This window comes from Adelges cooleyi, unplaced genomic scaffold, assembly GCF_023614345.1.
Source record: "Adelges cooleyi isolate 19-005CV unplaced genomic scaffold, UGA_ACOO_1.1 ACOO_flye_CR_arks_rails_tigmint_CR_PRNA_2, whole genome shotgun sequence".
In the NCBI taxonomy this organism is placed as follows: domain Eukaryota; kingdom Metazoa; phylum Arthropoda; class Insecta; order Hemiptera; family Adelgidae; genus Adelges; species Adelges cooleyi.
The window spans coordinates 12628185-12655741 of NW_026095860.1; the positions used below are offsets into that span (position 1 = coordinate 12628185).

At 28.8% G+C, this 27557-nt stretch overlaps 1 protein-coding gene across 1 annotated transcript; it reads right to left on the reverse strand.

Annotated features, from left to right (window-relative positions):
• Positions 1-1992: 1992 nt before the first annotated feature.
• LOC126833573 (putative sodium-coupled neutral amino acid transporter 11) lies at positions 1993-27557 on the reverse strand. The gene is made up of 9 exons (XM_050564996.1): positions 27253-27557; positions 18511-18598; positions 14113-14322; positions 8963-9215; positions 7693-7778; positions 4761-4922; positions 4380-4642; positions 3599-3682; positions 1993-2592 (listed from the first exon to the last, which is right to left on the reverse strand). Exons 1-9 carry the CDS (start codon positions 27346-27348, stop codon positions 2407-2409), a joined length of 1428 nt encoding a protein of 475 aa, XP_050420953.1. The 5' UTR covers positions 27349-27557; the 3' UTR covers positions 1993-2406.

Below are 27557 nucleotides of genomic sequence, written 5' to 3' on the forward strand. Positions count from 1 at the left end.
TACTTTTTATTTACTAAATCTTTGTAAGTGGTATAGGCTTGTTTTCAATTCTTGACAAAGTCTACACAAGTGTCATTTGTTAATCTTCGCAGTCTTCAGTATAAAAACGCTCGATATATGCATGTGAATAACGTAAAAAGGTGTTTGCATAGTATGTTATTTTCCGAATTCTAGCAACTATAACAATAATTACAAGCACCGCATCAGCCCCATTGAGCCGAAATAGTAATTATTAAATAATATATATTACTACACATCAGCCTCGACTAAATCATATTTTGGCATACCGTAAAAGCTCCACATCATAAGCGACAGCAAACATAGTTATTTATTTTTTGGCAATTTATTGAAAATAATAATTAGTTACACGGTTCGACAACATTTTGAGTGGGTTTTGTCCAAACAATGTCCGATAGATTTTTACGAGAAATCCAAATATGTCTCTAGAATTGTCCTAGAAAGTCAAGTTTTTGAGAAAATAAATGTTTAAGTCAGGAACACCCCTCAAACCCTCTATTTCATTATATAAAAATAAAATTGTTCATATCAAATTGAACCGCTATAAAAAAATACTCTAAAATAAATGCCTCATACAAATTTTAGCATAATCCCTTAATTTTTTTAAACCCTGAAATTATTAAAAAAAAAACACACATTGTACAGATGTTGTTGAACATACCTCAGAATTGTAATAATGTATCCCGTGCGCGTTGCAAAGATTAATAATGAATTTTTTACCAATGTGTTTTATTTTTATCAATAAAGGGAATTGTGCTATAATTCGTATAAGACATTTACATTAGCTGGTATTTTTTTTCTCAATTTGCAGTATGAAGTATAAACAGATATTTTATCGACGCGTAGGTTCGAATTGAAAATCTATTCATTTGCCGTTAAAACGAAATTGGTTTTGTGTTTTCTGCTGTTGTTGTCGTTGTAAATGTTCTTATATGTACAAATGTTTCAAATTCGAAAATATTTCACGAAAAACAATTTATTTTATTTTTCTACCACTAGTCCTTATAATATTGTACATATTGTTTTTTTTCAAGTTTCTACGGTAGTTTTTGTCCCTGAAAAAGATCTGTCTGTTAAAATAAATATAAAACCAATTTTACATATTGTAATAGATTTCCACTAAATTTTATATAGCCAAAAAATCTCAGTTGAAAAAATTATTTAATGACTTATGTAAGAATTAAAAAGAGAAATCATGTAGTCAGACGCCTTAACGAAGCACATTACTCTTTCATGTAGCTAAATTGCCTACACTCGACGCCGTTTTTAAACTTAACGTGTTTCTTGTCATTTTCAAATAATATAATTTTGTGTTGTTCGATTTCAAGATTATATTAAATACCATAGCTATAGCCTATAAAGAGCGTAGTTTAGCTATAGATGAGACCTGGGCATTATTTGAAATATTTTCGAACCGATTTCTTCATGTGGCATGTTTACAGATCAGAAATCATACATGAAATATACTTTATTGACCGATGTATATAGATACTTTATAGATGTTTGACTATGATAATTAGTTTATAAAAAAATTACTGTTAAGTGTTAAGTAAAATTTTTCAATATTTCGAAGCTAAAACAATATAAGGCAATATAAAACAGAATTAAAGTAACAAAATAAAATCAGTTTTTGTTTTAACAAATATCCAAATGATAATTAAAAGTAAATTTTGTTTTAAAAGTATTAAATACGTTTTTAATTTCAACGCAAAATAGATTATTTATTTCTATGAAAAATGAATGTAACAATCGAATAAAATAAATGATTTACATACAATTTAAAACATAATTTATTCAAAAGTTAAATAGCAAGTTAATTGAAACAAAATTATATAAAATTGTATTTAAAATTACTCATTTTTTATTGTTTGAATAAAAACTTTCCGGGTTTACTATTCAACGTTTGGTGTTAGGGGCGCAAATCAAAACACTGATAAAATGGAACAAAACAAATAATTTATTTTTATCGAATAAAGAGCAAACTAGATGGACACGTCACAGTTGTTATAATTATAATAATATAATTAATTAGATTACTATATTATGTTCAAAACAAGATTCCATTTTCAAAAATAGTTATACAACTTACGATAATAATATACATATTATTATAATAATAATCGAATTCGATCAAAAACAGCATATTATATATTGATCATAAAAAAAAATTATGAAAAAAAAAATAGTTATAATTATAATTGTATATATGTTTTTTTTTTTAAGAGACTAGAAGGAAATCTTAATCAAATAATTAAAAAAAAAAATAACCATAAATCATTATTATTATTATTATCATTATTATAAGGCGATAATGATGATGATAATAATAATAATAATAATAATAGTAATAATATAATGTTATTATATTTTTAATTACATTATCCGATCTCAGTTCAATGGTAACTCGAATGTTTCACCGAATTTGTGGTAAGCCGTGTCGTTGAGTGTACAGTATTCCATGATGTGAGTGTTATCACACGAGTTGGTTGTGGTCGATATGATCTCATAAACGACCAACGAAACACCGGAAGCTGCCACCACGGTGCCGAACAGGGCGAGACAGTACGCTGGAATCTGTAAAAAATAAAATTGTAAATAAAAAACCAGTACAGTGAGAGCTGTGTGTAGATCACGGGTCTAATAATTATTCGCAGAACGCATGATGTGTCTGCCTGAAATCGAAGGGCTGAGTGGATGGATAATGGTGTTAAGTGACATATTTTATTTGTTTGTAAAATATATTTGTTATCGAACAAACGAATGTGCCAGGATATATTGAATAATAATTTATCAAAATGTTATAACGGTTAAACGTGTGTTGTGGTTAAAAATTAAAAAAAAAATTCTAAATAATATATTGACCGAAATTTTGCCTCTTGAACAGTTAGACGTGTTTGAAATAGTCATGAAAAAAAAATGTCTGATACCGTTAAAAAGAGAAGGCCTTTTTACTAGGTTTTCTCCTCACGACGGTTCTTTTAGAAAACTTACATTGTATCTTTAACACAAGCACTTAAAAAAAGTAAAATAATGTCAGAGTTAAAATATAAACGGCAAACGTTGGGTTAATAATATAAAAAAAATCCGACGAGAGAACCAAGATAAACTTATCATTATTTAAAAATGTGTAAAAAAAAATGTCTTCTATTATAATTTAGCCTTTATTAGAGAATACCTACGTTTAAATGAAAACTATTTTGAATCACTATCAAGGATGCTGTGATAGTCTGAAAATAAATTAACTACCAAAAAAAAAATCTTAATTACTGAACTAATAATTACACATCACAGTTTAACCTTTCAGTTAAGATTTTAAAAAAAATTGCTGATACCTAACTCCTTATTAAATGGAGGCCATAAGAGGACGTCATCTCTTATGGCCTAAAACTTTACACCAAAAAAAGCGAAATAAAGAAAAAGTTTGCACCTCTTATAAGGGTTTGTACTATGTCTAAATAATGTTCTATACAAATAAATTTGGCACTAATTCGACAATTTTTTTTTAAAGTTATAGCACGCCGTAATTTTAAGCTGAAAAATACTGTAAATGATGTACATAATTGAAATTTGTTGTACTTACTTTTTTCGTCCACGGCTCATCTGACAATTTGATGTAAATGGCCGCCGGCAAAACGAACGCCAAAGGGATGGCGGCGATAACTCCCTAAATATGAAAAAATAAAAATAATTTTTTTATTTATGGATATTTAAAAATTAAATCGAAATCTCCATCCAGAGTTTAATTCAATCGCGTGACACTTTTGGTTTTTTTTTATATTGCAAAGTCAATGTCAAGATCACTGTCCATCCGTTGTATTACTAATACTTTGACGGTGAATAATTGTTCTAGATATAAAATATAATACAATTTGTGTAGCTTATGTCTCGTTATCTTTTATCGAGACTTCTGAATTGTATATAATATAGTTTTTTTGCACATGTGTATTAAAAAAAAAAAAGCTATAATTAAAATATATTATGTCATATCAAACAAACGTCAGGACGATAAAGCGACGCTGTACAAACAATACGTTACAACATAAATGTGTGTTAATTAGCTATTTTGACAGTTGCTCGAGATGGAAATTACACAATAGGTATTACAAATGCCTTATATCGGTAATAGACTATAAATTATAATTGAAAAAAGTACCAACGCTTGAAGAAATATTCGGGGTTAAACTAGTGCTACAGGGTTTCTATTAGTTTTGTAATGAGTTCTAATGGGGTTCGATGAGTTTTTCTATTAGAGAAAATTTGTCTTGTCCTTCATGAATACGGTTAGAACAACTTTTTTTTTTTTTGGGGGGGGGATTTTTGACCACATAAAACTGGAGGGTTTTCCAAAAATACACACTTACGTTGAGTTCCAACGCTATTCCCAGACACGTGGTCGATATGGACACCAGATAAGTGACCACCAGAATGGATACAGTGATGATGGCGTGTCTCTTCTTGGACATGGCCACGGGCATGGGGTCGGTGCCTCCCCTCAAGGTCTGGTCGACCACGGCCTTGGTGACCATACACTCCAGCGGAAAGGTCAAAAGAGTGATCAACGAGAACAACAGCCTGGAGACGTTGATCAAGTCGTCGTTCCAACAGTAGTTTTCCAACAAATCGCCTTTATTCAATATATATAAACATATAATATACAGTTTGACCCACATATACATAAAAAATGGAATTTACCTCCAAGTTTAGATGACCTTAAGTTAGGAAATCTTTAAAATAACACATACCTTGGGTTAAATCGCCAAACGTGGCGAATCCGACGAGTCCGAAAGCGATCATCAGCGCCACCGAAATGGTGATGGCGAAGTGCGTTACCCAATTCCAAACGTTCTGGGAAGCTCCTTGGATGGAGTCGTATAATAGGAATACATTGTGGTGACACATGAAGCCTGAAATAGCACACGATTATGTACTTACGAAAGCGACAAAAAAAAAACCATTACCAAGAGCTGTGTAATAAAATATGTAACAACTGTGGATAAGTGCGTAAGTGGATTTCGGTGATTTTACAGGGGAGCGATTTTAAACTTTGACCAGCTGCCATAAATCCCTACTTAGCCAATCACTCACATCTCTCTCAAGGTATTTTGTTGGTCTAACGAGTTAGAAATTTATTCAAGGTGTGCTAGACGTCTGGGACTACATCATAGCACGTACTTAGTCAATTTTGACCAAAATTCGACTTGCACACTTATTCACAGTTGTTACAGATATTATATAATATAAATATTACAACAGTAATATTATTTCTAATGAAGCTTTTAATATTAATAAAAAAAAAAAACATTAATATTACAGTACCACTATTAGCTATTATATTAACTATCTAACCTAATATGCATCCAATAGGTTTTCGTTAAATCCGAAACCCTTCGGTTCTAACCCTCTTTTTTTTATATACGCTTAAATCGCTACTAATTGTAAAAAATAACATTTTATATTTATAAAAAAATGTTATTTTCCTAACTCAAAAACATATTTACATTTTTTTTTGTATGTATTAGTACTAATAGAAAATATTAATTTTCAACATTAAACATAAATCTAATATCAGATTTTAGCAAAAGCGTTTTAACATTGTTTTGTGATAAGGCGACCACAAGTATTTTTTTGAAAATATACTGTCGTAAAACAAAAATAATATTGATGCTAAAAGAAAAATTTTCGGATTTCAAGTCAATAGTTTTGTCAATTGATAATGGACAGTTTTAAGATTATATTGAATGAACAAGAGGATATATTATCGTTTTTTTTTTAATTTTAAATCCCAACACAAGTATTTGGATACAGGTAAGTCATGGTTTTGTTTGGATCACGTGGATACTTTAGTAATAATATTATCTTAAAACTACTTGGCCTTGATCGATTGTAAAGCTGGTTTAACAATAGTTTTTTTTCGTTAAAAACTCGACAGGCATTCGGTTATATAATATATATTACAGTACATAATTACTGTACATTACAGTTATTATATTATATATAGAAAATTCATCGTCAAATTGTTTACCAGAGTTGACTAGATTATTTTTTTTGGTTTGGCCATTTTTTTTTCTCACATTTACTACCAATTATTAAACTAAGCTTTACAATTCTTGCATATTTAAAAATATTTCCATTATTTTTTTGCTTTTAATTTTAAAGTGGGTTTTTTTTATTTTACAAAACGTTTAAGGGTCAAGTGGAGGCAAATATAAATTTTGTTAACGAATCGATCAAATGTAATTTTTTATAAATCGTTTGATACTTTTTAACACTTCAAGTAAACATACATTTTTTTTTTTTGATAAATTTTGAAATAAAAAACAAGATTTAAATATTGAAATAAATTAAAAAGTAAATTTTTTTTAAAAATATATCTGTCAAATCAATTTAAATAAAACGAATAATCACTAGATAAACTTTGGTGTATGTGTTCCCTCGTTCGTTTCTATTATTATAAATTTATACTTTCTTGTAAGACAATGTCTACTAAATTATAAAAAACTCATTTTTAAACATTTTCCAAAATCAAAATCTTGTGATCGATTAAGGATAAAAAATTGAGCCAAATCAAGATTGTAAACATCAAATGGTGTACGATTTAGCAAATAATTGTCATTACCAAAGCTGGCATTTATTTGAACATTTATTCTTTTAAGTTTAATTAATTTAAACAAATGTTTAAATGATTTAATTAAATAAGCAATACTAGTTAGTTTTGTATTTAGAAAAAAATGTATTAGTTGATACAAATTATTATAAAAATATAAAAAAACTAGCACGTTATTTTAAATATTTCAAACAACTCATTTTCTAATTAGTTTTTACGCTATTAAAAAAAAAACAGTTGATAACAAAATAATCGGTTTTGATAATTTAAACTTAGAAAGATAATAGTACTCTTAACAATAAGCCAACTTAGGAATAATTTTTTATCCTGAATTGTTAAAATTATATACACATGTCTAAAAATAATTTGTTTTATCTAAAAAAATTCCCTTAAAATGTATTTCTTTCATTTTATTATTTTAGCTTATATTCAAATATTTTTTTACATTTTTAATTTAATGAAAAAATATTTAGTGTCAAAATTTTAAATTGAGTTAAGTAATTTTTTAATTTTAATAGCAATTTATTTAAAATAATTTTTTTGATATTTGTTTAAATAAAAATAAAATTGTATTTGATATTTTTTTGGGGCGTTTTTATTTAAATAAATTTGTTTATTTTGAATCTGCTTTTCACAAGACACAATAATTGGAAACATTTCAGATTCAGACTTTTAACGGTCTTTCTTACAATTGTTTTTTATGCTTTTCGTTCCAACCTTACCAAAAGCTAATATTGTTTAAGCAATTATAATATTATATGTGCACGTATTGCAACCTAATCTGACCACAATATACTCGAGTCGTTATCATTTTAATTTATTAAATAATATACATCATGTAGCGTCGGATCTATTATTAAAGACACATTTTTTTGTTTAACAAGTTTTAAATATTTGAATAAGCTCTTGAATAACGATTGGAGAGTTATTCATTGCTTTTTTTTTTTTAACGAAACGATACGTATTATCATCGGACACGTGTCGAATTCGAGAGACAAAAACAAACAAAACAATAATTTAATGACTAACGATTATTTAAGTTTCGATCGATTGTGGCCAGCATTCCTTACCGAACGACATGATCCCGATCGCTTGGATGGCCCCAGGTCGTGCAAAGTCCCAGGAACCGACGTCGCCGACTTCTGAAGTTTTGGATCTGATAAAAGAAAATTATATCAAAAAATGCAAACTGAAAACACGGCGTAAAATTATTATCCTAAATCGTCACCTTCGTGCAAAACCCAGCCAAGCAGTGTGAACTAATCGATAAAAGATATTGATGAACGGTTATAGCCTTTTGTCTCTTTATGTTTGCCAATTTTTATATTGACAATTTGTTTAATGCAGCAGTTATGGACAACTCGAACGATTTTCGCAATTTTTTTTTTTACTCCATAAAAATAATTTTTCTAAACCTGGGCGTTAGTTTAATCATTTTCTTCTAAAATGAAAATAAAAATAACTATATAACGGGATTGAAAGCGGTCGTTTTTTTTGACCAAAAAGCCTGACACAATGTTGACTTTTTAAAATTGTCCTATTTCAATTTTGTAATAATACACGAGTTCTTCTTCGGCTATTTTTCTAGGTTGTGTTGAAAACAGATTCGTGATTTTTTTGTTTTTTTATGTAAGCAAATTGTTTCTTATAAAACAATTCTTATTAAATCTTTTTATAGAATCAAAATTAGACCATCCAATCAGAGAGCAAGCATTTTTTTACCACCAAATTCATTCGCTTTTATTCATAGAAAAAATTGTATACGTTAAAAATAAGACCTTGAAGCGTATACAAATAAATAGCGTGGATAAAGCCGCCAATTTCTTAAATATTGCCTATATAAAACGCCTTAAAAACCACATATTAATATTTGATTTAAATATAAAATTAAGTTTTAAATAAGTATGCGTATAGTTGGAAGTTTATATTTTTTCAGAATTTAGTTATATACTTCAGTAAAAATGAGGTAGGAATATCTGAGTTATGCTTACGAGCATTATCGCAGTACAATTGATTTGAAATTATGATAGTTTGTAATATTATGCTGATGAGTATTTCGCTCTATAGGGGAGACTAATGCCGGGTTGCATGAACGTGGTTCGTTAAACGTTTAATAATCTAATAGATGTTTAATGGTTCCTGCGCAGCTAGGTGTAACGCGTTTTGGTTTTTGCGCAAGTACGTTCTCTCGTGGCACGGAGCACTATAGAACTTGTCGAACCTGGTCTGCACTAGGGCGACGATATAATACGAAAAATAATAATATTATTATTGTGTTATTATACTGATGCCGACGACGGTGTGTATACCGTATATTTTAGCGTGTGTGAGGCGGCTTACATGACTTCGTATAGAGATTCGTATCTGGCGACGATCGTGCCGAATATGATCAACACCATGACAAACGACACGATGGACGCTTTGGCCAACCTGGCGACGTTTCTCAGCATGCACAGCGGTGTGGTGATGAATATCGTGGCCATGGCTATGACGAAGTACCGCTGGGCGAAAATCGAATCGTGTGACAAGGAGAACAACCGTATCAGCACTTTGGTGGCGGTGTCGCCCACAATGATATTGTAACTTATCATGGCTGAAAAAAATAACAAAATTAGTTTTTGCCTCGAAGGAAAAACATTGGTTCGTGAATATGTCTTAATATATGGTGCCTATAAGAACAAATTTTAATTTAACACATAAATCACACGCCCTGGTACTTGTCATATTCATGTTCGTTTTCCTCCGCTTAGCTCTATCTATAATCTCCAATCCTCCCCTCCGTTTTGTCACTGATCTCTTTTGAGGAGCCATTATCAGCCAATTTGACTAAGATCAATAGACTAAGATGTCTATTTTCTTTCGTGATTTGTCCGCTATCAAAGCCATTCCTATGCTGCTTCTTAGGTAAATATTTGTTCCTTACCTTTTCTTACCTCGTCACTCCGCTCTTCCGCCTAAGACTTTTTGCCTCTACTTCATTCATTCTACACTCTGGACCATATACATAGTCGGTGTCCCTACACTCTTGTAGAACAGCTTACCTTTAAGTCTCATTGGAGTTCTCTTGTCACATAAAACTCCTGGCTGCTGTCTTTCTTTCCACTTGATCCGACCGCATTTAATACTATGTTTCACATACTCATCGAAGCCGACGTTCTTTTGTACAAATACTTAAAACTCATTCTCGTATACTACGTCATCGCTTATTGTCATTATTTGTCTCTTTAAAAAAATATGGAATACATGACTTGTATAAGAAATTGTTTGATTTGTTGCAGTTTTAAACTGAGGCGTCGATATAGGCAACAAATTTGTTTATAATCGTGATATTAGGTTTTTTGGCTTACCTCGATAAGAAAAAATAAAAAGTTTGAACCAAAAGAAGACACTAGATTTTCAAACATTTATATGTATTCTATTCTATTTACATTCGAAACTAGTCTCCGAATGTAAAATGTTTGTAAATAACAAAATACTGATTTTCGTTTTTTAAATCGTTTACTACAGCTTTAGTGTTCAAAAAATGAAATAGATGTACTAAAGAAATTCTAAGGCTAGATTTGGATTCAGCAAAAAAAAATATATCTTATAGTTCAATCAATTAAACTCATCGTGGTTACATTTTTAGTTATCTAAAGTTAGTAAGTTTGTCCACAGTTAAAAGTTTTATTTTTTAAATACCTACTTAAAACATGTTGACAAAGTTGAGAATCCGAAAAGTAAGCACTGTGTAGTAAGCACGGTCAAACACTTGTGGATTTTGTTTTTATTATTAATACCTTGACCAACACGGTTATATTGGAGTTCACTTGTAATAAATTGTGTTAATAGAACATGTATGTGGTTTGAATTGCATACAATGGTTTTAATCTTGAACCTTCTGATAAAATATAATCACACGTGAATATGACGTCATTACAATCCGGACAATTTTTATTATTATTATGGTTAATATTTGTCAATATAAGACATCCAACCTGATAATTTATTTATGTAAACAACACTCGTGTTTGGACATTTTTTTTTTTTGGACTGTTTCATATATTATCGTTAGGTTATTGTACCCTAGACCAATTATTTACATTTATAATGAAAAATTATCTTTAACTTTTGGACATTTTAGATGACCATTAGAAGGCGAGATTGTTTAGTAAAATGTAATCAATGTAATAATTATTATCTCACAGCGCGCATAATATTATCATACCATATTCAAATGGAGTTCGCACGAGTAGTTTTACTGAAAACATATGGTTGTATTATATTTTATTGTTAATTCAAAAACCTAACCTATCTCGCTGAGCCCAAGATTTGTTTGTACAGTGGAAATAAATCGTGGTTTTGTCAAAATCTAACCAGTTAAACTAACAATGGTGTGTGCGAAAAAAAAATACGAGTTGTGCCTATTTTTTTTTCATTATTTCATTCCGTCTGAAACACAATATGATATTTGAACAGCTTTTTTTGTTACAAAAACGTGGGGGGGCAACAACATAGGAGATTCGACAATAACAACTATTTAATATACTCTAAGCACTGATGCAAGTAAAAAAAAAAGAAGATATTTTTGATATCTAGTTTAACATTAATTCGATACTAATGTATCGATGATGTATTAATAATTCAATGTTTCCATATTTGTCAAATCTCACATTGCATAGTCTATGGTATAAATCTTATATTATCCTATTACAAGGAGGAAATTTATTTAAATTTTTACATAAACATAACAAACAACAATTGTTTATAAATCAACAATTTAATGAACACATTTAATATTATACATCTCCCAGCATTGTATTGTCGGGATGGGGTAGAAAATATTATTATAAGTTTAATATTAAATTGCTGCTTTGAAAATAAAAAACGTCTAATTTCAAGGAAAATTATTACCACGTTAGTTCTTTACTTTTAAATTAGTTATTCTCAAAAAGTTTTGAGGGGGATTTCCCCTGGTCGTTCATGTTTTCATCTGTATTTTTTCGCAAGTTTGTATTTTGAAAGTCACACTTTTTTTCAGATCAAGCAATCCTACTTTTAATTTGCACTGTAAACTTACACTTTTACAACATTAGTGTAATACATTTAATTTAATTTTAATATGATAAAATATTTATTTGGTGGTTTTTGTTTTACAACCTAGTTTTACAAGCTAAGAAAATTAGAAATATCACATTAATTCATTTTTGAATATACTAAAATCAGTGTCAACGCACAAAAATTTTGTTTCTTGCAAAATAAATCACTTTTAAAATAGTTAAACAAATTCAATTTTCCATACTTGTGAACCAAAAAAAAAACTAAAATTTAAAAACGTTTTTCATCGATACAATTAAAAGGTAACATTTAAAAGAAATACATCAATTAATATCATATCTACTGAATTCTTACATATTTTATTATCAGTAAAATTCACTATATTATCTAAAGACACATAGTGTACTTGTGTACTCATTATGATCACCAATTAAAATGTAAAATCCAACGGTCAAAATCTAGTTTTCAACGGGTAAAATTATTATTTAAAAAAAACTACAATCGGCGATACAATATAGATGCATGGGAAAGAAAATTAACAAAACTATGTACACTTGGCAATGCAATGTTATAATTAATCAGCTATTATTACATAATAAATATTAATATTCGATAAGACACTGAAGTGTTACGTTACACAATCTAGTGTGTTATCGTCGAACGATTTTCGAAGGTACATTAACGCATTAAATGATTATAATAATTATTAAGTCTTGATAAAATAATGCAAGAAGTATATGAAAATAGCGTATTAGAAATAATTGGAAATAAAATACCAATGTGTAAGTCTTATTTTATAATGTGTTATTATTATTATAATCTATTAAATAGTTTATACGATATTTTTCTGCATCGTTTTTATTGCATTCAACTGGAAAAGTTATATATTGAAATTTATAGCGTCGTAGGATTCAAATGGGACAGCTATTATATTAATTTTAATACTGACAGCGAGCTATCTCCTTTATGAGAATAAATTGAATTCAATGAAGTGGACTTACACTATACCACGTTAAAAAAAGTTTAAATGCACACTACGGCCGTTTTTATTCTCAAGTCATTTTAAATTCAAATCCAGAAGAAGTTGATTTCCTGAATTTATTATTCATTCGCTGAACCGCATTCGGTATAATATTGCTTTTAAAATGATGTTATCAGTCCTAACCAAACACCACAACCAGTAATGTAACCTAACCGTGTTTCTTATCACAATAATAATTAATGATAATATTGATAACAAAATATTTCACAAATATTGGACGTACCTACTAAAGAGAGAAACAACTTTTTTTAAATTAAAATACAAAGCGAGCTGCCAAATGACACAGCATACTACTCAATAAACAATTACATAGGACAATTTCAATTTTACAATATAAATAAACACTATTAAATTTATAGTACAAATACATAAATGACAAATTTAAGCTTTTTTTTTTTTAAACAAAGGCTTGATTAAAAAAGCTGTATGTTTGTTTTCAGGAGATCAATTTTTAGTATTAATTAATATCAAAATACAGTAGTAACAAGATATCACTTTTTTCATTAAGTAGAAACAAATATAGTAAAATAGAAACTTTTTTTTTTAACCTCTTGGCTCTCAACTCCCCGCAGAGTAAATTTAGGTTGAAAAATAGACTTGTCATACTGGTAACTGGCTATTATGTATGACGTGTATCGTGTTTCGTGTCATGATACCCAATCTTCACATAACAAACATAACAAAAAGATACTATACCAATGGCCCTGGGAATTATCTAAGGAGCGACACTAACGAAATGATTCTGAAAATTTAAGATAGAAAAGCAATATTGAAAGCGATAAATGTAATATTTAAATAACAAATGAAATATTCAAAATGTTTTATCAGTGTGAAAACCAACAAAACAAAAGTTAAGATGTAAATAGAATCCAAACAGTTACACAGACATACAGTTATACATTATAAGATATGCCGGCATGTATAGGTTAGGTTATATTATTTATTTTACTGGAATAAAAAAATCACAAAATACTTTTTTTATCTGAATACCTTATGTGTTATTGTTATTTCGATGAAATTCTATTGTAAATGTGGCTTGTGGGCAAATATCGACTTAATGGAAAGGCATGTCCAGTGTACTGTGTACATATCGATAAAGTATAAACCATTATCTTCCATGTTCTTTCCAATTATCATTAAATAAACATTCTAAAATTATTTTTTTACAGTTGAGGATACCCATAAGTGGCAGAATGGCATTCAGGCCATTTTAAGCAAAAAATTACCTAAGTTATAATCGATTGTACGTAAAATTTTGCCACTAAGTGGTGATATTTATATATCAAGATATATCGGTAGGCCACATAAATAACTTTGTCCAAATTGAAATTTTAATGCATGTTTTGCATCATCAATACAGTATTGCTCGCACAAACAATTATTATTATTTTTTAATTTGTACACTACTTACCTATAAATGGATAGGTGAATTGCAAAAATGACAGAACTACGAATCCGGATTTGCCAAATGCAGATTTCATGAGTGACTGATAAGAAAAGGAACCGCTCAGGTGTGCACTCCTCAACATTAACACCAACGAATAGTCGGTGACAAGGGCTACAGTCACTAGCAGAATGACTCCAAGTCCTACACCGGCCAAATTAAACGCATATGGAATACCTGAAACACAATACAGTTGCACTGAAACCAGAACTTCGTATAGTACAAGTAAAGCCTTGTGCGACAAACATGAACCTATTAATTATTTTCCAAGTTGTTGACGCTAAATTTGTAAATGTAACTTGAACCTACTGGAATTACCGTCTGGTAATTCCTAGCATATTATAATATTATATTAGTCTAGTACATAATCACCAACGCATTACTCAACAGACGTATATATATCTAAACATTAGTTGATTTTAAATATTTTTTTCATCTAAATATAGTTTTCTAATTCCAAAAACAAGGCTTACTGGTTGGTTTTAGAGTAAAAAACCCAATCATAATTAACTAGTTGGACTCAACTAGTGGTTGACTTGTGTAACCAGTACAGCTTTTAGTAAGAAACAAATTTGTTTTGACCGTCAACAACTGAAATGATGTCACTTTCCCATTATTGTGATTAACACTTTGAATTATTTAACTGTCATCCAATGTGATAAGATTGAAATCGCGTAAGACTTAACTCTGAGAGTGCATTAGACATATTATTCGGTTAATCTAACACGTGTGTTTTTTTGCATTAAAACCACTATATTTTAATATAAAATTGTTTTGACGTAATACTTCTTGTTATTAACTACAGTAAGCACAGTAGGTACAATAATGTCGTATGTCGTCTTTTGAAGTCTGTCGTCATATGAAGTGTCTGTTTAGGACTGACGACCTTCTGAATAATACCCAATATCTAAATCTGTTGATTAATAAGAAGACAACAATTGAAATAACTGATTAGAACGCGAATGTCACATACATGGTATTTATAAGTTACATTCTACCGGCAATATTGTTCAACTCGAAATGCTATATTAAGATAAAATTTAATTTGATTTCAATTAGTCGTTAAATTTACAATTATTAAACAAACCAGTGCGATTTACTCAACAGAACGTTATCTATAGACACTTGATACAGATAAAAATAAAACCAACAAATTGTTGAAATCAACAAACGGATTTTATTGAATTATTACATACGTGCAACGATAATATTATTTTACATTCGGAATACTTATAACTATTAATTTTATACATTGATCCAATCGAGATCTAATTCAATATCTTTTCTTCTATTACAAAAATAAAGTAATTTTAAAAATCTTTTAGTTAAAAAAAAAGTTCAATGTTATTTTTCAACAAAATATGTTGTACCCCCAAAATTATTTGCGTTTTATAGCGTAAGTCCTACAAAGTACTTGATAGGCAACTATAAATAAATAAGACAAATGAAAATAATGTTTTTAATCAACAGTTGTTATTTTTTAACATTGTAATACCTACAGATGCATTTAAACATTCAAAGCTTTTAATTGCAATTGAATATTGTTCGTTTGATTAATTAAAATAACGTATTCACATATTATGCCATATATGTTTATGTTTACCTAGTTGGGCTCTTTTGACCTTATCTGGAAGTTAGTTAATATTATATTTACAAAATAAAAACTCATAGTTTATGATGTAAAACACAGTTACTAATCCTCGTCGAAATATGTTTATTATTTTTGGACACTATTTGTTTGTTGTAGTAAGATTCTGTTTTGAGTACTCAAAAAAGTCGATGTAATTCGTTTTAAGCAAACAAGAAAGTGGACTGCATAACTATAGCATATTTTATTAATCTAAAATCCACAAAAGCGGTCTTTATCTTCTATCAACGTTCCATTAAAATAAATAATGTTCTATAATTGAACAACTATTCCCACGTTATAACTAGGTAGGTACATAATGTTATTTTCTCTGGTTGCAGTTCGACAATAAAGTATGCAAATACTTTTATTTTGTTCACTTGTTATCGCTGTAGCTTTTGTTTTGTTTTGGTGGCATACAATTTTATAAATGTATTTTTTGCTTTTGAAGTTATAATATTTAAATATACGTAGTTACTTAGATTCGTTACAAAATACCATATGACTAACACACGGATTACAACAATATAATAGGTAACTCTTAATTCATAATTTATGGACTATTATATAGATCCATATTATGGCGATTAACCAAACAACAAAATGGTATTGATTTTAAATTTACCATGACGATTATTAGCTCAACGCAGATAATATTTATTGGATAACACTATACTAACATTATTACCAAGTCTAATGTATTAATTATTATTAGATGGATTTTTCGGTTAAAATATTGATGAAAATTGAAGCGAATAATACAGGTTTTAGTTTTAAAAAATGTCATCATACATTACCTAAAATTATTTATTAGTCTGTTGACAAAATAGAAAAAACTCCAAGGTTAAAACGCAACCGCAAATGGTTTGTTGATTTTATACGGTATTTAATGTTATTTTGACAAATTTGTAATTGTGTTGACGAATCTGTAGTGTTTTATACGACAATAAATTGTTTAAAATACATATTCATATATTACACTGTTCAGTAATAATATATTATATTAGCTTTTTACATTTAACCATTAAATAGGTACCGAATAAAATGGTATAAATTATATATTATTTTAGAAATAACAAAATTATTGCCGAATTTATGTACCTAATGGTATGTGCTTATTATATTATAATGTAATTTGAGTTATCAAACGGATTTTCTATACTTATTATTCTTACCAGTGGTTCTCAATCATTTTTCGTTTTGCGATAAATTCCTACTACGATTTCGTTGTATGATAATTTTCTTAATTTATACATTCAATTAATGTCATCTTTTACTTTTTAGTAGTGGCTATAAGCAATGATGGCAAAATATAGTATGTAATACATACTACTATAAATACAAAATACTGTATTATGTGCACATTGTGTTAAACAACTGTTAACCTTTATTTTATAAGATAAAAGATTAAATCTATTCAAGTAAAGTGACATTATAATATATAAACTATCTTTTGTATAAACTATTTACATAAAAAAAAAACTCAGATTTCGACTTGAAAGGAATTGGTCAATTTTTTTTTTTTTTTTGAACTTTTGTATGTACGTGACTCATGCAATTTGTACTTGAAATTCAGCAACCATCCAGTTTAATAAAGTGACATTTTCTTTTTATTTCAAAATTTACTTTTTATTTTTATCAAGTTAGTTACTACATATTATTCTTGGAACGACACAATCGCTACGTTTCGGTTTATGCAATCAATTAAACGCTAATCTGTGGGCATTAACGACTTTGAATAATTTAATAACCAACTAATTAATGTTTCATTTCAAAAAAATACTCAATTATTCTTATTATAATCAAAGATACATTTTTAATGTGTAGGACGGAACAAAATTATTTCTTATTACAAATCAATTTGAGTGAATTTTGCAAGTTCATAATAGCTAACAACATGATTGAGTAGGCAGAACACTAGATTCAGTTTTATTTGGAAATTTCCGATTAGAATATTGTTTGGTTAAATTTGTAAGTTTTTAATTTATTGAAATTTTATGTCTTAGATAAGTGTATCTCCCAAGACATGTTTTCACACAAAAAATTAAATTATACACTTGACATTATTGTTTTCCTTAACATTACTATTTGTTAGTTATCACAATTATTACTAATTGAGTTATAAGTAAGATATTGTTTACGAAAATGCTAAGTAAGTTAAGCAATTTTGTTAACAATAGAAATTTTGATCAGGCTTTCAAATGTATTATAAATATATAATAAAATCGAAAAAATTCTACATTTATTCTGAAACCAGTTCTGAGTTTAGCAAAGAAAGTATATTCGAAAAACTCAATTTGAGTCCATAGTTAGAAAACGTTTTAAACATACCAAACACACTAAAAAATACCATTAAACGTTTGTTATTTACAACTTTAAAGAGTAATTTAAAGAATAACTAGACGTGCAAAAGAAAATATGTCGAGGCAGGATTGTGAGACTAGGCGAAGAAAATTGATCACTTTGGTTCTTGATTCCAATTATGTTTAATTGTACAAAATGTGATAAGGATTGGTTACTCAATACTCAAAATTGTAGTTTCGACTAGTCATTATTTTCGTTGTAATTAATTGTAACGCTTTAATAGCCAATGTGGGAAAAATAATATTCGCAATGCCTATCGATTGTGACTTTCGCCCTCGCTGTGTACGTATAAATTAAAAATAAATGCATTTTGGTACAATTACAATTTTGCAGTAATAATGATAATAATTGATGGATATTTTGAAATAACTCACCAATTACTCCGCTGCCGATGATAGAGTTGATGTAGTTGAAACTCGCAAACTTCGGACAGTTCTTGAGGGTGTCGCCTTCGTCCATCGCCTGGCGATTGTCAACAAAAAAATACACACTTATATTACTACAAAGAATTAAAAAAACAAAATATGTTTAATATAATATTTAACCAGCTCCAACATAGAATGCGTGTTATGTCAGTGTGTATACTACCGTGAGATATTTCATCTATTCGTCGTCCGGGTGTGTTAATCACACCAAGTCATTATAATTATATTATTGTTACCTGTTTGATTAATATTGAATTAATCGAAAATCGTTACGTGTTTTTTCCCGTTCGGTTTCGGTTAATCCGATTGTGGCCGCGTTAAAAACCGGATAGTTATTGGCATAATAAAATTGTAAAATTAAAATTAAAAAAAAAAACTTCGGCTAGTTGTAGGATTTAAAATAATTACAATTTTTATTATTATTATCAAACGCATATTTTGTGGCGGACACGTTTGAAATTCCGTCGAGGAATGCCTCCTGCCGACACATTATTTGTTCAGCACAATATTATACTAGCTGGAAAACTAGAAGTGCTGCTATAACACAGCGATAAGACCTTACGGACGCCTAAGTATGCACGTGTATGAAAATATTAATACAATAATAATATAGTAACACTGCGATACAGTGCAACGTGCAACGTATATTGCATTGAACGGCTAAATACAACTTGTATAATATAGGTAGATACTGTATGTGGTGGTCGTTGAATTGCCGGACAATAAATCCACAACCGCCGGTAATGGTTTTTCGGGTGAAACGTTGGTATTAATTATAGGTGTATAATTAGAAATCTGAATACCACACTGTCGTTTTGAGCCCTACAGCCATGTCTGGTGATCATTAGCAATTAATTGCCTGCGGTGAATAAATGCCTTTATTTATTTTTTTTTTGCTTTTCGACACCACTCGACACTCGTACTTAATCCCAATCGGTCGTGTGAGTTTATGACACAAACATTTATTATTGGGTAAAATCAAATTACGAGGAGAACGAAAGAGTCAAATTTTATACAAACGAGGACTGCAAAACGTTAATTTTCCAATAACTAATTAAAAAAATTGGACTTTTAGCCCACAAAGGTAGGATTTTCATAAAAGTTTTGTAATATTGCTTATACTCTGACTCTAAATAATTATCTCTATCGGTTTCCCATTAGAGTGGAGTTTAAGGTAGTTTGACAAAGTTGAGAATTAGATTAAATTTAAGTATTTTAAATCTTACAAACGGATTTTAAAAAATCTACAAGTATGTAGCTGTCTGACTAGTTTGAAAAATCTTTTTGAAAATTATTCATTTTTGTCAAATCATTTTAACTTTATAATAGTGTATTACAAATTTAGGGATATTATAAAATATTTAATGTTTTACTTTAAAAAATTATTTTTTTAATTTAATACAAAATTGTACATGCTATGTTTGATATGCTTAATAAAACTATTATTATGTAACTTTTGTTTATTTAAGTTACTGTTTTTGAAAACTAAAATATTATTTTCCAATAAAAATGTCAAAAGTTTCGGTGTTTTTTTTAATTAAAACTAAGTAAAAACATTGTATTTAACTCAAACTATATTAATAAGTATAATTAAATCGGTGTATTGGCCTTTTTAGGATTTTCACGTAATGTTGTTATGGAATCCCGGCTGTGTGGAGACTTTACTGGACACAGTAATACAATTAACCAGACTGAAAACAAGTTTGTGCACGAGTACACTTTAGCCTAATCATAAATTAATTTACTTAAGAGCACGCCCCAGTCGTCTTTTTATTGAGGAGTGAAGTATAGACAATTTGACACAAAGACAAAATGTGTACACTTGTGTACAATAAAAAAATTCATAGTAAAGAGAACTGTAAATTGAAATTTAAAATACTAATAAGGTATCCTTCCCCTACAATGCATATTTTTTTTTTTTAAGTAGTTTATAACCTGAGTATGATAAACATTTTTAGAAATTATTTATAAAAAGGACAATGGGATCTTCAAAAAAATGTTAAAAAATGTTGTGTAAATATTTTTCGCTTGATTAAAATATATACTTTATTGATTTTAGCACAAAAACAATAGTGCTTACACGGTACACCGATTACCGAGTTTATGAAGGTTACCACTATTGACTATTGTAACCTTCAATAAGCACCATTACTTTGCTAAAACCAATTGTTCTGAATTCACAATATAATATGATGATAAAACTTTTTAGAAAAATAGTACTTATTACGTTTAGTCAGTTTTTAATCTTAAACGTTACTTTTAACGGTTAGTGCTCTATAATTGTTTACATAACAAACTATTTTTCTAATTATTTTTAATTATTTTTATTCATTTTTTTTTTTTTTATTTGTATGTTAAATATGACAATAGGTTAGGAGACAATAATACAAATGTTATCAATAGCTACGATAAAGTCACTAGAGAAACCCCACATCTGATCTATAGAGTTGTTACAAGAAGAAATCGGTTCGGCGGATTAGAAGATATCGTGGGTACAGACACAAAAATAAAAAAAAATAAAACATTATTGTAAATTAGTGATGGGAATCTGAAAAGCTGGATTTTCACAAAACAACACCATTTAAGCTAATTAAAACGCATATAAGTGTTCGGTAATTATACAGTATAAAACTGTGTACCTATGTAAAATATTTTTGATGAACATGTCAAAATAAAACAAAACATCAATAGATAATCGTTTTTTAGGGTTTATATTTACTTTTTTTGAACCATTTTTTCAAAAAGAAAGATGGCGCTGAATCCCCAGAGAACTTGGTAGCCATAATAATGTAAGCGTCATTTAACGGAAACTCACCAAGCAATCGACTCGCGCGTGTAAGACGGAATATTAAAGTTTACCGTTTACATGTTGTTTGTTTTTTTTTTATACAGCGGTAATAAATAAATGTAAAAAAAAAAATATTATATATACATATATATATAATAAAACAAAAAACGTTTGGAATAAATGAAAACGAAAATTGATTCGTTAAGCACAACCAAAACGAGTACGGATCATATAATTATTATAAATTATAATAAAATACACATAACGCGCGTCCCAACCGCTGACCAGACTGTAAACTGACGAAAATGTAGCGCATATAAATATTGTGTCGTGCACTTATCAATGTTTTCATCTAACCGAATATTATCTATATTAATTTAACGGTGTTTGACAATCGGCACTAATAAAATAATATTTGACTGTACACGCGTTTTATTATTAATGTTATTATTACAGTGATTGGACGTTCAGACGTATTCCAGTGAAGCCGTAATCGAGTTCTATTAGGAAAACAAACCAATCGATAGCTGATCGGACCCCACCAACTCAGACTTAAGTATTGTTTTTAGTTAATTAATGTAATTGCAATAATTAGCGTATAATTATGTTCTTAAAAGTGTATATGTTTATTTCCGAATAAAAATTACTGTATTTTCAAAAAAACATTAAACGTCATAGTAGGAAATGTTATTTTTGTCAAGTCACGTGCGGCAGAACAAATATAGATAATACCAAATAAATATTCTTCCAGATTAAGTAACGGTTTGTTAATAGATTCTTTTTTAATTTAATTTGTTTTATTTTAACGATAATCATAATTCATAACATACAGTGACTAAACGCCAGTCAAATTGCTTATCTCTAAAGGTTAACTATATTAGTTTACGATTTTGGTTTTTTTTTTTTAATTACTATGTAAATCGGTAATGTAATATTTACATAATGATAATTTTGTTTTGGTTTCCTGCTAAATTGAATTAATATTTGGTTGACTGTAATCAGTGGGTAAGCATTTAATTACATGCCTACACAGTAAAAATGTGTTTTATTTGGAAGCTATCATAAAAAAGTAAATTATTTTATAAAACGTCGTTGAAATTTACTATAAACACACATATATATATTCGACATCTACACCAAAATGTAATTCATTTTCAAATGAATATATCTTTTTTTTGGTAATTTTATGAATAATTTTCTCATTTTTTTTAAAAATTATTTCTAATGATCAAGTTATGCACAAAAAACTTTTGTTTTTTTAAATGTTGTTAAATATGTACATAATAGTTTGTATTTAAATACGTCTTGTGTATTTTGAAGTTGGTATTTGTTATGTTGTTACCATTTTGTAATTTTTATTTAGTTTACATGACTAAAATTGAGTTTTTCCCCATCTCTGATGATGTTTGTTGCCAAATATTGCCTATTAATTACCCTTTAAAAATAGCTTTGTGCTAGTTTTAATTTTTCGCAAAATAGATTTGTGTTTTTCTAGAAAGTAAATCAGGTACACGAAAAAATATTAACGTATTAAACTACTTAAATTGTCTCTGAATTAAGTATGTATTATACAACAGCTATAAAGCAAGATTTATATGCAATACAATTAGCAACTTTTTATCGATAACAACAAATATTTAATTTGTAGGTACTCAAGACACTTACCTACAAGTTTAATGATTAAGAAGTATCCTAGGACCTCGAGTTAGGTATAATCAATTAATAATTGTAAAGTTTTAATAATTATACAACTCCCAATGTCGTCATTGAGTATAATATACATTTTTTTTTGTTGCTGAAGTGTTTTTCAACGTTGACTAATTTAATTGAATAGATCTTATAATTCGACCGAATAAACAAATAAAGTTTAACTAATCTGAACAAATTTTATAAGGAGTTGAGTCGTTTTACATGGTGTTTTATTTTAAATAGGTGCCAAATCATAAAATGTATCGATTAAGATATTGATTCTGCTATTATCGTATAAGAGAACAATGACCATGTTTTTCAATTAATTAAGGAGCTATACTAAAAAAAAAGTGTAATTTCATTAAGGAGTCTATATTATTTCTAGATTAAGTTTTATATAATGTTTATTATACTTAATTTTTCTAATAAATAATAATATTTAATATTGTAAAAGCGGAATCCGTTGATAGTTTTAAATTGTTTTTTCTGCATTACCACTGTTGTTCATAATATTTATTAAGAACGTTGGTTATTGCTACTGTATACATATTTTGTTGCGTTTGTATGTACATAAGTGATATGCTCAATTCATTCAAAGTCATTAGAAAGTAGTATTGATAAAATACAAACGTGTACAATGTTATATTATACACAAAATAAGATTAAGAATTAATCTATAGCCTTTTGTTTGATGAATTATTATGTACACAGTGCATTATGTACATGAAAAATTCAATATTTGGATAAACTAGTCTCATCGTTTTGTTAGGTACTTTTAGAGATACGTTAATTCAGTTTAAGTGTTTTGTAATAATTAAAAGAGGGTTGATGAACATTTTTAGATAAGTGAGCTGAATTAATTATCAAATTGAAATGGAATCCACTAAATTGTAATCGGGGAAATTGTATTTAAGAAAACCTGACAGTATTGGAATTCGATTTTTGACAATACAATTTTTAGAATAAGGTTTTATTAGGAAAAAAAAAGTCTTTCGAAAAGGACTTTTTGCACACTTAAAGGTAACCGAGTGAAAATTGTTTTCTCTCTTTTTTAGTTTTACTTAGTTTGGTTTCAAGATCGTTATTGCTTTTTATCTTTTGAAAAAAGGTTGTCTCGTTATAAGCGAATAAAACGAACTCTAAAGAAACTTAACGAGACAGTTTTCGACGGATATCGTTTCAAGGAGGTGACACGGAGATAACAGATATTTCAGATAGTTGACAGCCTTATTAACTTTTAATAAAATTAAAAAAATATTGATTTTTATCTATTATTTAAAACGATTTTCAAATGGTCGTTGAGATTAAATGTTTTGTCTCACTTTAAAACATGCGAAAATACAGTTCACTTATAAAAAAAAAAATAATTATACTTAATTTTAAAGATGCAACACAAAAATTCATGTTAAACATTTCATAAAATATAAATACAGTTTTCAAATACGTTATTTGTCTGTTTCTAATGTTTTTTGCCATTTTTGTTTATATTGTTATAGGTCAGCTATTAATGTCCTATTTTGTCTGTTGCGGTCATAGAGTCTTATCATTTTGATAACACTTAAAGACAAACAAAATAGGATAGTAGGTATGTAGGAGTGTCTAGTCTTAAACTAACGGACGTGTGGAATTGTTTTTTAAACACATTTCTTTCGGTATTTGACTTTTTCGGACATTTTAAAATTATTTTCCTTCAAATTAAAATTATTATGATTAAGATTGTAATAACGGTTGCTTAACACAAATCGTTATAACAACAAAATACGTTAAGTAATAAGTTTATTAGGTATTTGTTAAGAGTTTACATATTTTAACTACGAAGACTGTCATGATTTTTCATTTGTGGTGAAAAATGAATATAAAATGTTGATTTAAATATTTGATGTATATTTTCTTAAATATAGGTCAAAAGTTAGGTGAAATTGAATATTTAATTGCATGATGCAATAACGTGCTGACATTAAGAACGCGCTTGGATAAAATAATCAAAGGACAATTGAAAAAAAATAAAAAATCTATGTTTGAAAAGTGTTTGCATTTGATTATAATTGTTCAGAGTATTCGAAATGGTTATTTAAATAATTTTAACATTAATATGTGAAGGGCTGCGGGGAAAAAATATCAATGTCAATTATTGTTCATTCTGAGAAAATCATGTTTTTAATTTCAAAACGTAATACATTTTGTCTGTATGCCTAAACTTCCGGCGGTCGTTACTCTCGACTAATCGGGTTTTCCCCCTGGTTCGAGCGCATAAAAGATACAGTACGTCAATATCTCTCTTCTAAGTATTATATTTTGAATGTAAAAATTTAAGATTTACGCCGAGCTTTATCAAAAAAATGTTCTATACCTATTTTGCTTGATAAACATAAAAGTGGGGGTTTCTGGTCTCATTAAAAAATACACATTTTAATTAACTCTGTCTAGAACCGTTTGATTGAATCACACGCCTTAGATTAAATTAGCGTCCACCGATAAACCCGTGTAACTTTACCATTAATGAGTCACACTGGCAGGTAAGTAATACTGTAGTCTATACACTGGCTATTAAGCAACTTATATAACGCTAATAAAATCTACTACTTGTATATTATTTTGTACATTCCATTTAATCTAAGCGTTTATTGTCTATTGAGTTTTTAGTCCTTTGTAGTGTCTCCGTGTAGCGAAACGCGGTTGTAGTTAAAAAACAATAGAATAATAGATGGATGGGACATAATAAGCTTAAAATGCATTGAAAATGTAATGCTAATGCAATATGCGATAGATAAATAATTGTTGGCAAGTCTTTCTTAGTGCACACATTTTACAACTTTCTCTCTTGCCCAACTATGGCGGCGCCGAATATGTTATTATAGTGATTGCCATCAATTTATAATATTCGCTTATGATAATAATAATTTAATAAAATTTAAATGTTTCAAATAAACTGTAAATGTGAGCAAAACTCATTTTCATTACAAAAATACAGATATAAAAATTCGCTTAACATCTCATACATCTTGACAGTTAACTATGTGGCGGAAGTGGAGCCTTACTGGCAATACCTGTTGACTGTTATCATCTAGATTCTAGTGCTTTAGTGTGACATTTTTTAAAGACCATATAATTTACTAAAACAAATTTATCAACTTAGTTTAGCAACTGAAAATAGCAAACGCTCGTTTTTTTTAGTAGTGATAATTTTACTTAAAACACAAAATTTAACACCAAATTATCATTCATCATTAATAAAAAAAGTTTAAAAAATTTGTGATGAAAAAAATTCGAAGTTTGAGAATTCAGATTTTTTTATTTCGTTACTTGTTATGAATCCGAACTTGCTTAAACTTTTTTGTTAATAGTTTGAATTGATTAAAAAAAAAAAATGGTTTTGATCATTCAATTTTTTTTAGTTCAATGTCACATCTTATCATTTTTAATTAGGTCAAAGTACTCTACAGCGAATTTTTTTGAAAATTTATTTTGCTTGGACTATTGGATTATTGTCTATGTCTTTGATATAAATTATCATACAATTTAATTATTATGGAATTATTATAAAATAGAAATAATCAATCAAATGTAAATAACCCATACCATATAAGGACACAAAATATAATTTTGATTTCGTTATCCTGTAATTTTTTTTTTACCAATTATAATACAAACTCTTTTGATTCTTGCCACTTCAATTTTAGAAATCTATAAAACAGTTTAGATAGACCGTATTTTAGTAGAGTTGACCAACAAACCTGACTTAAAGGAAACGGGAAGAGTATTTAGAAGTAAGACGGGGAAATATAGAAAATACTTTATGTAAATTTATTTCAAAACAATTTCTCAATTATGCCAATTCATTCAAGGGTAAATGAGTATTAAGTTTTTCTAGTTACATAACTATTTTTATGACTATTTGTAAATCCGAGTTTTAGCGAAAGTCTGATAAAAAATTACTTTTGTACAATTCACTTTCTAGCGTATCTCTTAAACGGATCTCAAAAGGGTTAATATTATATTATATTTTCTTGTTTTTTACCGTAAGGAGTACCATATCAAAATTGCTGACATTAATGGTGAGAAAATTACAATTATTTTTTGAACGCGCCATACTTAAGCGAAGTGGTTAAGTTTCTATTTTGTTTTGTTACCCCAGGCCACCCCCTCCCCAAAGAAAAACAACAAAATTTCCGTCAGTAATCGTACGGTTTAGTAATAACATTGATATGCGGCACCTGAGTGTTTGCCTGCAATATGTAGCTCCTCTCGTTCATGCCGTTCTTGGTGGGCACGACCAGGCACTCTCTGCTTGAGTTGGACGAGCACGTCATTGTGCCAGCTGTTGCCAACCAGTTTGGAAAACTTCATAAGTGTAAAAACGCTCGGCACTACCCGTCGGCGGGACCGCGAGCGCGATAATGCGTACCGTAGCGTGCGCGCGAGACCACGAGGTGACGTCTGCCGGATCGACTGTGCGGCGGGACAGGTACGCGAGCGGAACGTTGCGGTTGCTGTTGTGCGGCGGGACAACTGAGCCGGG